The 17,653-nt window shown below is 39.5% G+C and overlaps 1 protein-coding gene across 13 annotated transcripts in view; it reads left to right on the forward strand.

Annotated features, from left to right (window-relative positions):
- SLC37A1 (solute carrier family 37 member 1) overlaps positions 1 to 17,653 on the forward strand; it is a 40,408-nt gene that overhangs the window by 11,119 nt on the left and 11,636 nt on the right. For all 13 annotated transcript variants that reach the window (XM_087756184.1, XM_087756182.1, XM_087756176.1 and 10 more), the window contains 7 exons: positions 139 to 274; positions 1,532 to 1,608; positions 3,468 to 3,634; positions 4,383 to 4,420; positions 9,000 to 9,083; positions 12,778 to 12,909; positions 16,139 to 16,229. In XM_087756184.1, the coding sequence (XP_087612310.1) occupies positions 139 to 274; positions 1,532 to 1,608; positions 3,468 to 3,634; positions 4,383 to 4,420; positions 9,000 to 9,083; positions 12,778 to 12,909; positions 16,139 to 16,229 (725 nt within the window). The remainder of the gene's footprint in view (positions 1 to 138; positions 275 to 1,531; positions 1,609 to 3,467; positions 3,635 to 4,382; positions 4,421 to 8,999; positions 9,084 to 12,777; positions 12,910 to 16,138; positions 16,230 to 17,653) is intronic.

Raw genomic sequence — 17,653 nt, forward strand, 5'->3', positions numbered from 1 at the left:
AAGGAAAACAGCAGTTACCAGTAAAGTTTCTCCTCAACCAGAATTAAACAACACAAAATATTCTTTATTTGTAAAGGCTTGGGATATGATCTCATTTTTAATTATTACCTTTCTTTTTATTTCCTTCCACATTCCAAGTGGAATAATAGGAGAACGGCTACCTATCCGGTACTATCTGACAGTTGGGATGCTTGCTAGCGGACTCTTCACTGCAATGTTTGGATTGGGTTATTTCTATAATATACATAATCTGTGGTTTTACATAATGGCCCAGGTAGGCACGATGTTATTTAGATACTCTGAGTTTCCATGGTGCTGTTTAGTGTAGTATTGGGTTTTTTTCAGTTGCAAACAGTGATTAGTGTGGTTGGATGGGAGGATGTAAATGCTGGCGTACATTGTCGTTGATGACAGGCAGAAATGATAGAGTGGATAGCCCCAGGTTTTATCTTTGAAAAATGTTTTTTTAGTGGAAGAACTCTGAAAACAAATTTAAGTGTTTCAGTCTGTGTCAAATCAGTGATCGAAGCTTAAATGTGGGCGAGTTTTAAAACAAGTGTGTTTACTTTTGTCAGTCTGCCAAGACCTGAGTGACTCATCCTGGCTTTCTCTGCAGGAAAATTACATTTATACTGCTAATGATGAACAGTCTCCCACATTGGTGCGGCTGAGAACAGGCAGCTTCTGTAATGAGATTCACTGTGTGGGATTTTTCAGAGCACTTGTAGATCTAATCAGGTGTCACGAGAATATTGACCATTGATGTAAAATGGAATTTAGGTCAGGACCAGGGTATGGTTAGCACTTCTGAGTCATTTTGGACAGGTCTGCACCTTGCACTGCTGCTTTCTTTGTGCTACTGCAGTAGGACTTCCACCACTGGCACACGTGCATGGCATTGTGCAACACAGCATGCCGCGATACTAACTTGGGTACCGCAGGCTTTTATAACCGTTTCACCACGTCATCCGTTTAACCGTGTCGCTGCCCCAGCGCTCTTGGCTTATGTGGTTTCCCAGGCAGGAGCTGGCTCCTTTAGGGTTAAGCCAGCTATCTCTACCAATGCTGCACTGCATGACGTGGTCAGTGAATCCTGTAATGCCAAGGGTGGTCTCGCACCGCCAGCCTAATTCGTTTTTGTTGGGTAGAGTGAGGTCGTTTCGTTGCATGTTCAAATGCTCATTTTACAAGTGAATTATTGTATTGTGACCTTTGTGTTAATGTGTAATTCAAGATAGGGAACTTTTTAGGAGTTGAGATGAGTTAGGGTTATGATCTGTGCAGCATGGAGGCTGAAATAGTTCTTACTTCAGCCCAAATATAGTAAATTAAATTTCTCCTCTCAGTGTATTTACAAGTGTCTGTTAAGCATTTTAAAGTTAATGTTTAAAGTTATCCAGTCTCCCCTAAAGTTTTCTTTTTTTTTTTTCCTTTGTTCGATTGCAAACATGCTTTGCCATATGTTCAAATTGTGTAGGAACCTGACTTATTAAGGGTATGTTTATTTATTATTATTTTTATATACTTTCAGATAGCTAATGGGTTGGTGCAAACTACTGGCTGGCCAAGCGTCGTTACATGTATTGGCAACTGGTTTGGAAAAGGAAGGTAAATGATACGTAATCCAAAGTTTTGGAAGTACAAATCAACACATTCTGGGCTGTAATATTATAGTCAATTTAAATATCTTTCTTTTGCTTCAGTGTTTTTTTTGGGATGAAACAAGCAGTTACGTAGGTCTTTGAGAGGAGTTTCCTTTGTTACGTTGATTAGTTTATTTATCGGTTTGAAATTCTCTCTCATGTCTAAACAGTGTTCTGTGGTAGCTCTTTAGTCTGATGTTTAATTTTTCAGATGAAATATTTCAGAATTGAATTAAGAATAATTCTTGCAAATATTAAGTCTAAAACAGCTTTAATAAAGGCTGTTATTATGCCATTTTAATGTGGAATTTCCCGTGTTTTCGTTTGTGTTTCAAATCAGTTGTCAGGGTGTAACTCTAAAAGTATCTTCTTGTCTAATGTCTTTTTTTCTAACACACTTACAGAACCTTGAAAATTTAAATAAAAAAAGAAAATACATATGGCAACTGATTTAACCTTTCTTTTTGTCGCTTTCTTTAAATCGTCTTTTTTTTTTCCTTCTTAATCCTCCATAGAGATCACTCATAATGTTTATTTTTTCATACCATACAGGAGTTTTCCATACATTTTGCAAGAGCTGCATGCTAAATCCATTGGCTCTGATAATGGTTGATGCATGTAGCATATAGTAATGCTACTGTAGTGCCATCCATTGTACATACATACCATTGAATGAACATTATTGGCAATTGGTTCAAGAGAAGGACATGTGAAAATTAAGTATATGCTTTCTGTATAAAATCACAGGATAGTTAAGAAGATGTGGGCTCAAACTAGTTTTCCATAGTCTCTGCAGCCTTTTCGGTGAATGTTACAAAATGCAGAGAATAATAACTGTCATACAATGCTGAACAAAATTGGTGAGTCTGTGCAAAACAAATATATTTATTTGGATTTTGCTTTGTTTGAAAGCAACAGCCTTTACTTTCAGGACACTGCAGAGTGGACTGGTGGATAGGGCTCTGGTTTGAATGTCAGTGATCTGGTTCTTGTTTTCATTTTGCTACAAATTCTGTGAAACATGAGCAGACCTCTTAGATCTTGTCTTCAGCAAAAGGAAAAGATTTGGTTTAGTTCGAATTAGGTTGCTCCAGGTAAACTCCTGCTGAGGGCAAGGCAGTTTTCCTATGATTTACAAGGAAAAAAAACCTGCTAACTGTCATCACTTCAGTAGGATTTTTGTGGTTTACATTAGCTCAGCTGGAGCTATTCTACAGCAGCTCTAATCTGGGATTTCCAGGCAGACAGCAGTTTGATGCGTCTGTTAGCCAAGCTTGCACAGGAGTTACCTTCTCCTAGTGCCTAGCAAGTCCAGAATGTGATCAGAAAATACTGAATTTGCTCTACGTATCCTGTACAGATTTTTTTCTTGTGCATGATAAGTCTAACATATCCTGAAAGCATCAGATTATCAGTGCAATGTGTTTGCAGGAGGACTTCCATTCCCTGAAGCATCAGACTTAGCGTGCATGTGATACGCGACATCTGCATATTTGTTTTTATCAAAGAAACTCTCTCCAGAAATATACAAGCCCTAGTGGTGCCTTTAAATGCCCTTAAATGCAGGATGAGTTCTGTCGTGCACGGAGAAGTATTTAGAACACTTCTATTAATAATTGAGGTGCCTTGAAATTGCCGGATGAAAGACTGTAGCATAAAGAAGTGGTCAGTTACAGAACAGTAAGATTGCAAATATTTCACTAACACCACAGATGAACAGTCATTTGTGATACACTTTTCTCAAGACAGTAATGCTTATTGTTGGAATAATAAAAAATGTTTGTGGTTTTTGGTTGTTTGTTTTTTTTTTTTTTTTAAATGCAGGAGAGGTTTGATCATGGGAATCTGGAATTCACACACTTCAGTGGGAAATATCTTGGGATCCTTAATTGCCGCTTATTGGGTGTCTACATGCTGGGGTCTCTCCTTCGTGATGCCTGGTGTTATCATTGCTGTGATGGGGATTGTTTGTTTCCTGTTTCTTATTGAACGTAAGTGCTTTAATGGGATAGAACCATGGAGGGCTCATTATGGGTGAAGAACACCAGCTGTTTAAGCTAAATGACCCAGTGCAAAGTATATTCCTCAAGCTATGCCAATACTTCGAGAACTTCCTGGAACACTAGATGGAGAGGAACCTGTGTACATCTAAAGAGTTGATATGCTCAGACGCTGGCATACCTGAGAGAGTAACAATTCAGAATTCAGTCCACTGCCCTGGCAGTAGTTCCCTGTCTATAAATTGTTCAAGTGTATCTTAGCAGAACGTCCCACCTGGCTGCAATGTATATTCTGTGCTACCATTCAACCCATGCCAGCCATATTCTGTGGTATGAAATACAGAAGTCAGCCGATGAAGCAAGTTTTGTCACTTTAAATTATAAATTAAAAAGGAATGCCTCATCTAGTCCCTGTGTAGACTCAGAGATACTAGTATGAATGCTTATTTTACTGTACCTGTCCTATCTCAGGAAGTAAAAAGTTCTGCGAATGTAGCTAGAATGCTGTAATGAGCTGGACTGCCAGAATAACGCTTAATGTGGTCATAGGATGGGAAGGGTACCATGGAGCACCCTTTTCTTTTTTTCTAAAGCTACCGTTACACATTTCTACCAGGACTACTTCTGTGCGATCTGTACTGTTAGTTTATTGTCGGTAAATTACACTGCTGGTAAGTGTTTCAAGAGATATTCATTATGCTTGTTTTCACTATTAACTATGCATGGCATTGTATTTCAGATCCTAGAGATGTAAGTTGCTCCTGCACGCCATCCAGTGTAAGTGAATGCTTTTTCTATTTTGATTTTTGCCTCCTAATACACGTTTATTATGATAGTTCTGGAAATCAGATAAGCTGTGTGGCCCAGGCTGTTATAACCGACTCTATGCTTGAGGGAATGATTGGTCTTCTGTGCTTCACTGGTAAACCAGTAGCTTACTTTCTATTAAAGCAATGTGAATCAAGAGGTGAATGAGTTTGTTTTAACTAGAGTTTTGGAATAGATGATCTTACTACAGTAAACCAGGTAAAAACTGTTCATCTTTTTTTTGAGTTTTCTTACTTTCCTCCAGTCCTCCTGGGCATCTTCAGAGCATCTTGACCTATCTCCCGCTGTTGCCTTCCTTGCTTAGGTATGGCATGATGAGAGGGAGGCAATCCAAACAGAACGAGAAAAAATAAAAACCAAGGAAAGCGAACAAAAAAGAGAGCATTAGGAAGACCAGCTGTGTATAACTTCTCGTAACAGAATGTCATTTGCAGCCCAGTTTCATTTAGGAGTGTGTTTGCAGGTTCATCCCCATTTCATGTTCCGTAAGACTCTGGTATGTGTTTGTCTCTACTGTAACCAAAACCTAGAGCAGCCTGTTGCTCCAGGCAGTTTCTGCTTTGGCTCCCGGGGACCTGTGGGCAACCAGGTCTGCCACATTTTCAGCTAGTTCTTTGGAAGAATAGTAGGGGTAGGTTGGCAAAGAAGGTCTTAAGGTTCCCCATGTGTGAGGGCAAATCAGGGCTGTTGGGGAAAGTATCGGAGGGAAGGTCCCAAGGGAATCCCACATATGGTTTCCAGTGCTAGGGGGTTATACATGGAGCTTGTCTGCACATGCAGGTATATGTGAACTGTACCTTTTAGTTGCAAGTCTCGCACGTAGATTGTACAGGGATGATTGCTGTTTTTTTATCACCCCCCCAGTAGTTTCAGATAGATGGCTTTTTACATTTTAAATGCTCTCTTCTTCTTGAATAGTAACCAAAGGCGACTTTTCTAGTCTGTTATCTCTTTTTTACCAGTTAATGGGTTTTTTCTCCTCATATGAAGTACTGCTGATAAAGCTTCTGAATACTTCTAATGGTCTGTGGAACTCCTATTCTTAATTTATTACTGTGAGATAAGGTGTGCTCACAATGCTTTCTGTATTTTTCATTTAATTCTCTTTCATTTCTTAAAGGTAACTTCTGTCAAGTATGAGAATATTTTAAGTGACTCTTCAAGACTCCTAACAGGAGGCATTTTTTTCCCTAGCTTTTATGTAGTTCAGAAATGCTCCCATGAACATTTCAGCTAATGTTTATAATGCCTAGAGCATAATGTTTACAGAATTTCCTGTTAAGCTTTATGGAAGTAAATGTTTGTTATTTGTTTCAAATACACTTTTACTGGAAAGCATAACATAATATGTTGCTCATCTGTCTCAAGGAGCTGGTATGGAAAAATATGACATTCAGTATCTACTTGCCATGATATTTTTAACAAAAACTTAGTATTTTAGGAGCTTTTTTTTCCCAGAAAAGGGCTAGCAGTTGACCTAATCTTCTCTAGGACACCAGCAAGACCACTGCTCCAGGCGCAGTCTCATTGCGTAGGGATGCATTTGACCTTCTGTTTCCCTGGAAACCTTGCTCTCCAGAGCAAAAGGCAGCACTTCTTCCTTCCGTACTTCATATACGCACATCTGCAAATCTTGTAGGAGGCTTGTAAAAGTGCTTCCCCGCCTGCCTTGGACCCTTCTCAGATTAAGATTTGCCATTGCCTTGGGAAGCCGTATGCCATTTGAATTGCTCAGATACCTCTCTTCAGACCTGTGTGGTCTGCAAAGTACAATGGGTTCTAAATCCTTAATGAATAGGGCTCACAGCTTCTGTGCGCTGCAGGGAGGGTGGTTTTAGAAGTTAAGGAAATTAATAAGGTAAGAATAGAAGTTCAAGAAGATCTACAAATGCAGATGTGGTAATGACAATGTCTGACTGTAAAGAAAACTGTTAATTGAAGGAAGGTTCATATCATAAAATAGACTGTGTTATTACAGGGAACAAAAAATTTCAGCCGTGTTGTACAAGGGGTAGAATTTGCTGGCAGGAATAAAATGCTAGCTGTCCTTTTTTTGCTCAGTCATTTCAGTGACAACCTGAATATCCTCTGTGCTTTTGCAAATAGTTAGAAATGTTTTTTTTTCTAAGGCATTAAAGAAATATACACACTTGCTTTTCTTATAAGGCCATAGTAGGTCAGTTTGGACAGATGTCTTGCTTAGGTGCAGGCAGCTCTGCCAGTTGGTGCCAAAAGCCAAACCTCACTGTGGAAGAATGAGGCCAGTTAAATTTAAGCACAACTAAAATAAATGCTCAACATGAGAGAAGGACTTCGGGTAGATTTATATTAAGATTTGTAGATCAGATTCATCTCTGTGTGATATCGCTATCTTGGATGAATTTGGTCTACTGTTTATTTGCAGCATGATCGTGTGCCCAATATTTCTACAGCGTTTGTAGTGGTGAGTAATCCGATTTCATCAAGTTGTCCAGAGGCACACAGAGAGAGCCAGGCACAGAGCCTTGAATGCACGGTTCTTATTCTTTATTCACTGATTTCTTGGGCTGTGCTTCATTTGCTTGTATTCACCTTGGCTCTGATTTATGAACCTGAAATTTGTTTCAAAACAAATATTTGAGTACAATAAAGTGCTTTTAAATGCTAGCATTGGAGGCTTAATCTATGACTTTCCAAAAGGCTATACCTATGACAAATGCAAGTGAGAAGTCAGTGTGCTTATTAAGCATTGGTGCACTTTCATAATGAAAGTTAAAGAGTAGCTTTAATGACATCTGTGAAATGTGATGATTTAGAACTGGGTTTGTTGCTTCTCATCTTTTCTCCCTGTACCTGTTTTTTGGGGTTTGTTGTTGTGTTTTTTTGTTTTTTGGTTTTTTTTTTCCCTAGGTAAACATGTTAGTTGCAGCATGTTCACACAGACCTGTCTTTATGTTCTAGGAACTTTCTTTTAACCTGACTTCACATTTCCAGGAAACTTAGCTCTCAAACTCCTGTGGCAAAGTGCTTGTGCATTTAAAAGATACCAGGCTGCAATTTTTATCTTCTGAAAAGGAGAAAGAAGTCTAAGTATTAAATGTGCAGCCTCTCAGTCTAGTCCTTTTCCCCAGACATTTCCTCCTTACCACAGAAAATCTTTTTTTTGACAGTCAAATGAAAAAGTCTTTCATTTTTTCTCTGCTGAGCTGCTGAATAAAGATGTAGATGACTTGTCTCTAGATAAGGGATTTTCTTCCCCACAGATTATTGTAAACCACTTTTTTGACAAGAGCCTAATTTTCTGTAAGATAAAATTTAAAAATCTGTTTTATCAGACCCTGGGGGGGGGTTGAGTGTTGTTTGTTTATGTTGGGGAATGGATGCCCAAGAGTGCTTGCGCCTCTGCTCTGCATTGAGCAGAAGAAATACTTTAGTTTATCCTCAAAAGTTTTTTGCCTTCTTAGAAGGATTTGGTTGATGAATGGCAGTTTGTCTAAAGAATACTGCAGCACATATCCTTGTGTTTTTGTTGGGGAAGAATTACCTAGTGATGCATTTTGAATTAAAACGTTCAGTGAGGATGGGCATTGTTTTTTTTATTCATGGTGGTGGGTTTCGGGGGTTTTATTTGGGGCGGGGTTTGGGATTTTTGTTTTCTTTTGTTTTTTTTTAATGTGGCATCCATAGTGTGATTAGACACTTAAACAAACATCTCATCCCTGAGGAATGCACACTGCCTCTTGTGGTCTTAGCAATCGGTTGTCCCTGCCTGACTGCAAGCCTACTTTGAAGCAGTATATTTAATTCAGCGGACAAACTTTAATGTTCCTGGCAAATCTTTTTGGACCAAGGATCTCAGAATGATGTTTTCCAGTGAATTCCATTTTTGTGTGAACTGATACACTAATGGGTTTGTTAATAAGTAAGTATAAAAAGCAGATCCATCTGGGGCCTAAAATATAGCTTGTTGCCTTGATTTCGATACTGAGTATACTGGAGATGCTCAGACCCTTCATTAACCCTCCTGCCCACAACAGCACAGTCTGTTTCTGGCTTAGAAGAATATGCACAATAACTAAGCATAAGCTAAAGGGATAAACTTTTATCTTAAAGGGACGGGGAAATGAAGAATCAAGGTTTTCCTGAAACAAATCAATTTCTGTAGTTGCTACTAGGATCATCTACTTATGAGAAAAAACTAAGTTTACAATGTCAATGAAAGTTCAGTAGAGGAAAAAACAGCTAAAGATGTTAAGAATGGCATGACTGTGCTCTGAATTCAGTATGCTTTTTCTGTCTAAAAACAGTATGAAGTTAGCCTTCAAATAAATTTGTGATTGCATGTTATGTACATTGCCATAGGTCTGCATAAGAACTTCGAAAACCTGAAATATACAGTCCTTAAATTAAAGATGCTTCATTTGGGGTTATGTTTATGTTACAATGCACAAAGACTTTTGTTGCAGAGAAATGATTAACGCTAATATAGTCTTTTAAAAAACAGGCAACAAAAGTATGGGGTTGTTTTGGTTTGGTTTGTTTTTTTCAGAGTTCTAAAACCTTCCTGAATGGTGCAGCTCGATTCAGAGTCCAGATGCCAACCTTAAATGCTAAGGAAACCAGCAAACCTCAGGTACAATATAACGTATTGTAAAATAATATAGAAGACTTCCTAAAGCTCACATGGAATATTTACAGTAGATTTACTATCAATAAAGATTTCTCCTCTTTTTATTATGCTGAAATCTACTTCCATCTTCATATACAAATGTAACTTCAGATGAGGGAATTAAGCATTATCTAACATAAATACTGCAAACTGAGCTGAATAAGATAGCATGCTTACTCAGTTGGTCTTGTGATCTTCATACAATTCCCGCAAAAGTATGCACTGCAAAATATTTTAAAAATAGCCTATTTGAAATCTTTAAACTACTTAGCATGTTTGTCCCCTCCTTGCAGTCTCACTTCTCTCCCTTTTTAATGTAATAGTTGTATGTACTTACAAGATTATATGTGGAGACAGGGAGTTCTAAAGATGAGCAATTATTCATAGAAATCATGCTTAAAATTTGTAAGCATAAGTGCTGGTAATTCTCACTGGAAACTGAATTCTGGATTTGCCCATTTGTGGGCAAAAAGACATTTTATCTTGTGATGGACATTAACTGAAAATTTCCATTTGAAATTTTGTGTTTGCATTCAGTACACTTGGCGCATCATATCCTGAGAGGATAACTCTCTTTTCTTAACTTCTTTCAGACTTTTACAGGAAAACAGAAACTTCCTGTTCTTTTCATCCTTTGCCCATAGAATAATCATCATCGTTCACAGGCTATAATAATCAGCATTGATGAAAAGGTTTTGAAATTTTTAAGGAAACACTTTACTCGTATTTTTTATCAGTCCAGCTTAAACCCCCTCTGTACTGAGTTTATTTGTGTTCATTTTGAGCTGCCCAACAACAGTCTCCAGCCCAGAAATCATTTGTCAATGTTATTTCACAGCCAGCTGGAAGATAAGGGGAGAAGATGTAAAAATATCAGTAGGTGTCTTTAGACAAGTCATGAAGACAACTAAAATACAGTCATCAAATTAGCAGGCAAATATTTCTCTTCTAGCTCTGCTAGTAACTCTGATAGGCACCCTCGCTGTCAGCCTGTGCAGATGTACCTCCTCTCACACTGACCGGTGCTCCCTCGTGGGCAGGACAGAGAGACCACATGGACAACAAAGCACAAGGGCACTCGCTGGCAATCCCGTCAATATTCCTTTTTTTTTTTTTTTTCCCCCCCCTCAATCCTGCCAGCTGGGTTGGTTGTTTGTAGTGTGGAGTCCCAACAACACTTTAAGAAAAAATAAAAAATAAAAATCCTTGCTTGCCACTGTTGGGGACCCCCCTGATTTTCTGCCAGTGACAAAAGATAATCTTTTTGCTGTCAAAGCAGAGTTGAACGTCTTTTCTTTTTACAGTGGTTGTGTTACAGTTATGCTGAGCTGATTATCACAGTCAGCTTTTGTGCCTGTACAAACAACAGATGTTTTGCATTTATGAGCTGGTCTCCTCCAAGCATACTGGAACAGCAGCTTTTACTGATTTTTCATTGACCTCTTCAATTACTGTAAAAAGAAAGCAAATATTCAGGATATGCAGTGATTGAAAGCAGAATGTGTTTTTACTGCGTGACCTGAATACCTCCGTGTGTTCATTACCACTTATATCAGGTTGGCCTCTTAAAAAATTACACAAAATCGAGGTATAATGAATCCTTCCCCAGAGATCAAGAGTCTGCCATATGCCTAATCACACTCTATGACAAGCTGGCAAGGCTGAACAATGTTATCTCTGCCAAGCACAAACTGCTGGTTTTATTTATCATTTAGCTATGTGCAGTATAAAAATCCCATATTGTTGATAAAAGTTTCCAGCATGAGTTGCTAAATAAGTTATTTGGACTTTGGTTACTTCTGTTTCAATATTTAACCCTCTCTTCTTAAATAGGCTTGGAGCTACCCGTCTGAGAAATGAGCAGCATTACTTCAGACAATCCTGGTTAGGGTTGCTGTGCAAATTGTGCAAGAGAGAGTCACTGAAGACACTGTCTAGACATGTCTTCCATTGAATCCAGTGGGGAGCTTCACTGCTTAAGCCCTTTTTCATCTGCCTTTTCTCCCCATGTTTTTTCTGTGTGTTTCCCTGGTGTTTTTTTGGGGGGGGTTTGGTTTTTTAATTTTTTTATTTTTATTTATTGTTAATAGCTGGTAGTTTGAATTGCTACTGTTAAAATAGTTCAAGTTTTGAAGTTGCTCCAGTAATTCAGAAGATAAATACTTACAATGATGATGGAATGACTCATGCTATAGCACAGGTTTACAGTGCATGTCAGAGGTCCCTAAGATGTTTTTCCTGTCTTCTAGTTAATGCTTCATCAGGGTGCAGGGTCTCCTGTAAATCCTGAATCTTGTCTACCAGTCCTGTGCAAACATTTTGGATGCTGCATGGTAGCTTCTAAAATTATGCAAAGTGTCTGGGCTCAGGTGCCCAGATGGTTCCCTAGTGTCTTCTCCTAAATGAAGTTCTTTAAAAACAGAATTTATTTAGAATCACTGAGTGTAAAATAACAGAATTGAATTTGTCCAGCACTTGATTTTTTTTTTTTCTTTCTTCCTCCTTCAGCTTACCAAATATTAATTGGAAAATTTTAATCTCTGTAATAACTACTGGAAATGGAATGGCCTGCTGTTTTATCCTTACTAACCTACAGCCAAATATATATTTTGGGCTTAATTCTCCACTAAGGCTTTACTCAAATGCACAAGAATTGGGAGAAGCAAGACAGTATGTAGAATACATCCATAGCTAGTAAAAGTACACAGCTAGGTGAGCTTCTCAGCAAGCAGGTGGAAGTGAGGATAGCTACAGCCTGTCCTTTTTCTGAGTTGGAAAAGACGTGCCGAGGATTATTTATACCTGAAATTTCTTTTTCTATGTACAGCTGTAAGATGTAAATTTCCAATTCTGTCCTGAGAGTTCACTTCAGTGTGGTGGATGGATAAAAATAACAAGATATCCGTATGGCTAGACTGGGATGGCTTGTTCTTGTTGAGTGAGAACTTGCTCCACAAGTATTCTTAGCAGCCAGTGGAATTATTAGAGTAAAATACTTCCTAGTGCTAGAAAAGAACTCAGAATTCACAACTTAAGTAATATTGGTAAACTCCAGGCTTTTATAATTTGTGGATTGCAATGTTCAAATGAAACAGACATGAAAAAATAAGTGATTGCTTAACATAAAGCACTCAGTATCCATAATTCAATTGCAAAGATGGCCTGTATCTAAATCGGTGAATAAGGTGATGTTAGGGAATCTGAAAAATGGGCTTAATATTTGTACAGAAAAAAGATAATACATGCTTTTATACAGAAATGCACTGTAGTACTCAGTAGATTGTCAGTTTTAGTTAGACCACATTTATGTAGTGGGGTAAGGGAAGACTGGAAATCATTTTATTCCATTGAATTGTACTCTTAATATGTGTTTTTTGCAACTTGAAATTGTTCCACAATAGAACAGAAACTTGATTCTGTAATGGAGTATATGCACTCAGACATAAACAACCAGGCTTGTTTCACTTGATATTCTGCATATACTCTCTCTCTCTCTACTCTGCATATCCAGATCAAGAGATTTTTAAAAGCTGTAACTTTCTGTGATAAAATAGATAATTTTTTACAAAAATTATTTTGGAATTATTTGATTCCTTGATACGTGTTTTGATGCATTGTTCCTTTCTTTTTTATATGGTGTCACTGGGGGAAATTGCAGGATCCGGAGATGCAGCATTTACTTACTGACTGTGAAAACTGCAATGTGTCACTGAACTCCAGCACTGTGGTCACAGTAGAAGGTAGACATGGGACATCAGCTATCAGCTTTCTTGGGGCCTTGCGAATACCTGTGAGTACATGCACTATTCTTGCCTGTTCCTCTAAGAATTAAGTTTTGCCTCAGAATTCATATTTCCATGAAGTTCTAGATGGAGTGGTAGATGACATTAACTTTGCATCACAAGCTTTGATTGGCAGCTCTGGTGTATATAGGCTAAAGCAGATTCTGGTACACAAGACAAGGTGTGCCCCCCCTCAGAGGAGGAGTGAAAATAGATACAAGAGGACTCTCTTCTCCAGTAAGCAGATGGCATAAGCTCATTGGTTGTATCTTAGAAACTACAAGCATCTAGGCTCCAGTACCCATATAAACGGCTTTTTTTTTCCCCACCTCATTATAACTAATACTAGGGCAGCCTATAATGTAAAATGCATTTTTTGCCTCAGTCTTTAATAATATTTATAGACCTTGGGCTGCCTGGTTCCCTGAGTTGGAGGACTATGAGTGTGGGAACAGTGACTTTCCATTTCTGGACACTGAAATTGTAAGGGACCAGCTGTATCAGCTGAATGTTCACAAGTCCACGGGGTCTGATGGGATTCATCCCAGAGTACTGAAGGAGCTAGCGGATGTTGCGGCAGGACCTACCAAAGGCCTGGGGAGCCTGGGGAGGTCCCTGTTGAGTGGAAGCGAGCCAATGTTACTTCAATCTACAAAAAGGGTGCGAGGGAAAGCCCAGGGAACTACAGACCTGTTAGTCTAACCTCAGTTCTTGGAGAAATTATGGAGAAGATTATACTGGGTACTACTGAAAGGCATTTAAAGAATAATGCAGTCATCGGGCACAGTCAACATGGGATCACAAAGGGAAAGTCCTGTTTAACTAGTTTGATATCCTTCTATGATAAGGTCGCCCGCCTAGTGGATGAAGGGAAGTCAGTGGATGGAGTTTTTCTGGATTTTTGTAAGGCTTTTGATACTGCTCCTCACAGCATCCTTCTGGACAAGTTGTCCAGCTGTGGGATGAGCGGGTTCACAGTGCGCTGGGTGAAGAACTGGCTGAAGGGCAATGCTCAAAGGGTTGTAGTGAATGGGACTGCATCTGGCTGGCGACCGGTCATCAGCGGCGTTCCTCAGGGTTCAATTCTAGGGCCAGTTCTGTTCAATATATTTATTAACGATGAGGATGCAGGAGTTGAATGCACCATTAGCAAGTTTGCTGATGATACCAAACTGGGAGGTGCTGTTGACTCTCTTGAGGGACAAGAGGCCTTGCAGAGGGATCTAGATAGACTGGAGCATTGGGATGAAATGTAACAAGTCCAAATGCCAGATCCTGCACCTAGGATGGAGTAACGGGCTGGAGGGCAGCCCTGCAGACAGGGATCTGGGGGTGCTGGTCAACAGCAGGCTCCATAGGAGTCAGCAGTGTGCCCTGGCAGCCAAGAGGGCAAACCGCATCCTGGGGTGCATTGAGCACAGCATAACCAGTTGGTCAAAAGAGGTGATTATCCTGCTGTATTCAGCATTGGTGCGGCCTCACCTGGAGTACTGTGTGCAGTTCTGGGCCCCACAGTTTAAGAAGGTCCTTGAATGCCTGAGGGCAGCAAAGCTGGTGAAAGGGCTGGAGGGAATGTCCTGTGAGGAGCCACAAAGGACTTTGGGCTTGTCTAGTTTGGAGAAAAGGAGGCGGAGGGGTGACCTCATTGCTCTCTATGGCTTCCTGAGGAGGGGACGTGGAGAGGGAGGTGCTGAGCTCTTCTCCCTGGTATCCAGTGGTAGGACGTGTGGGAATGTTCAAAGCTGTGCCCGAGGAGATTTAGGCTGGACATTAGGAAGCATTTCTTTACTGAGAGGGTGATCAGACACTGGAACAGTCTTCCTAGAGAGGTGGTTGATGCCCCAAGCCTGTCAGTGTTTAAGAGGCATTTGGACAATGCCCTTAACAACATGCTTGAACTTTTGGTGGGCCCTGAAGTGGTCAGGCCATTGGCCTAGATGATCATTGTAGGTCCCTTCCAACTGAAATAGTCTATTCTATTCTGAAGTCTATTGTAAAAGTTTACTGGTCTTAGTTAATGACACAAGGGTATTAAGGATGGAATGGCAGGCTGTCTATAAGCACTTCTCTGTGTCAGGACTTCCTTCCATGGCTTCCCTTTTACACTCTTCAAGATTGTTTTTAAAAGCTTTAATTTTAAAATCTCTTGTATGGCTCATATTGAGAAGTTTCAGACAGCCCAAACATTCGGACTGCTGGTAAAAGGAAAGGTAGTTTCCTTTAGGTCAGGGACTATCATCCTTGATATTTCCTCTTGGCTTGAAGCATAGCAGCTTCAGTAGGTTGCACAAGTAGAATTATAGGCAAATTGATTTGGACCGGGTGTAAAGGCAGGGGAGGAAATCCCCAGCACCCAGCCGCTGTATTCCTGCATTTTCTCGTCCTGTCCAGTCTGATGCTCTGTCTCAGCTGTTTTTCCTGTGGCAAGTGGAAGTAATGGGTAGAAAAATTGCTGCTGCTGCCACCTGGAATCTCTGTAACTGTGGTATTTTTCCTGCCTGTTGTTGGGAAGGGTCACAGCTGTATGTGAAGTAGAGCCAGCTGTGTATGTGTGTTGTCCATGCAGATAACTGCAGTACTCCATACAAGGGATTTAAATTTGGTTTCAAACAAAAAGATATCAGATGGTGAGGGGAACAAAGATAGGTTAATTTGGCAGTTTAGTCGCAGCTATGTGCAGTAAGTATACTTTTTGTATACCCAGCAGGAAAGAGGATGGAACAAATTAGTATTTTAAATAGGCATATGCCCTGTCTGTAGTGTGCTCTTACCACATACTGATTTGAAGTGTGTCACACTGGTTAACTGGCTTTTTGTAGAGAGTTAAACAATAAGGGAGAAATCATAGACCCATCTGAAGGAAGGATCTAAATAACAGAAAAATGCCCCAATTTCTTTGTAATACACTCCAAACCTGCTATAATGCTGTATGAAAACTCTTTACATGAGAAAAAGAAGTGATGCAGGTGTCCCAAACAGTGTCAAATCCTTCCTGTTCATTTTAGTGTTCTCTCTTTGGTCAATTCAGTACAATTTAGAGAAGAGAAACCATATTAAGTAGAACACCACAGTCTGCTCTGTAAGCTTTGTGCTCTCTGGGGAAGAATGCTTCTTGGTAATTGTTGAGAGAAAAAGAAAAGCCTAAATGTTTCTTAGAAACCATTTTCATAATGGTCTTTGAAAGCAAATAGCATCCTCTGTCAAGATACTAACTTCCTATTTTCCTTCTTCTCTCAGGGAGTCATAGAGTTCTCCCTTTGTCTTCTGTTTGCAAAGCTGGTGAGCTATACGTTCCTCTTCTGGCTTCCCCTCTATATCACAAATGTAGGTAAGTAACACAATAAGGGGATATAGAATTATGACTGCAAAGTGCCTGGAAATAAGAGCTTGAAATAAATAAGAAAATAAACATTACTGCTTCTGAAATAGGCTATCTTTGCTACAGTAGCAGGAGAGTTGTAAGTCACCAACTAACATATTTCTTAGTTTTATGAATTCAGTATTATGAGAAGGTATTTTCAAAACAAACAAACAAAAAAAGAATCTGGCTTATTTTCAGCAATTCTGCACATAAATGCTGCGGCTTTGGCTCTTGCAAACCAATCAAAAAGGTTTACTTTTTTTTTCTATTTTTACATGATTGAAGTGCCTTATTAAAACATATACAAAAAAAATCTAAATGAGCTTCTTTATCTGTTCAGTACTGCTTTTTTGTTTGTGCTGTAGAGTACAGAGAAAGGCGTTCTCCCTAGCCAGAGAAATTCGTGTTCTTATGAGTCGTGATGTGACCTTTAAACCCCCAGCTAACAAAAAAGCTGTACTGGACAAGTGTGGCAGTAACAACCAGCAGAGAGAGACAAGTTGAACACCCTATGAAAACACAGAGCTGCAAATCCTATAGCTAAAGGCTGTTGTGTGTGGACTCCAAATAACCAGTGCTCCTGCAGGACTGGGTACCTTGAAAGCAGCGGGCTTGTAATAGCAAGGTTAATGATATTTACCACAGTACTGCCATCTGTGCTGTGGCAGATATTGGTGAGGTTATGGTAGTGCCATTGACACCACTGTTTTAGCACATACTGCTCTTTCAGTTGTATTTCAGAGACTTTAAAAAAAAAATACCAAAGGGGTTTAGAAATTCAACTCCTTTTGAAACTTGACACTTAAGACAATAGGATGGGCTTTCCCAACTTCCTGGTGTACTTTTGGAAATCTGACCCCGTAGCGTATCAGTAACTACATTAGACTAAACGTAAGTATGTGCAAACAGTGGTCTTCACTGCCTGTGGCAAACAGTGGAGTTAAGGAAATCGTTGTCTCTTCATAGCCCCCATAAACTGCACAGTGCATGTTGTGCCAAGCAGGGTTGCCAGATATAATTTAATGATGAATATTGCCGGTCACGTGATGGAGACCTCCATGATGAGGCTCTATAAGTGATAGGAATGTACGCTAATCATGATTTTAGAGCAAAGAGCCTCACGAGCATTTGTTAACTGTTTATGAATCTGTGGCTATTCACAAATGGGGATATTGTTAGTCCAGACTTTAACAATCGACAGCTCTATTGCTTGGCCTGCATCTATAGTTAAAGTGGTAAAATGTCCTGCCGTGAGTGTGATTGCATTCAAAAGACTGTATCCCTGAATACCCATTTATGATACATTCTTATTTGTCATATACAATGACAGCGTATGGTAGCTTATTCCTGTGAACAAACAATACTGCCATAAGATGCCTTTATCCTAGCAT

Source organism: Nipponia nippon, unplaced genomic scaffold (genome assembly GCF_047370975.1).
Source record: "Nipponia nippon isolate SJK-2023a ecotype South Korea unplaced genomic scaffold, ASM4737097v1 scaffold_2, whole genome shotgun sequence".
Classification (NCBI taxonomy): domain Eukaryota; kingdom Metazoa; phylum Chordata; class Aves; order Pelecaniformes; family Threskiornithidae; genus Nipponia; species Nipponia nippon.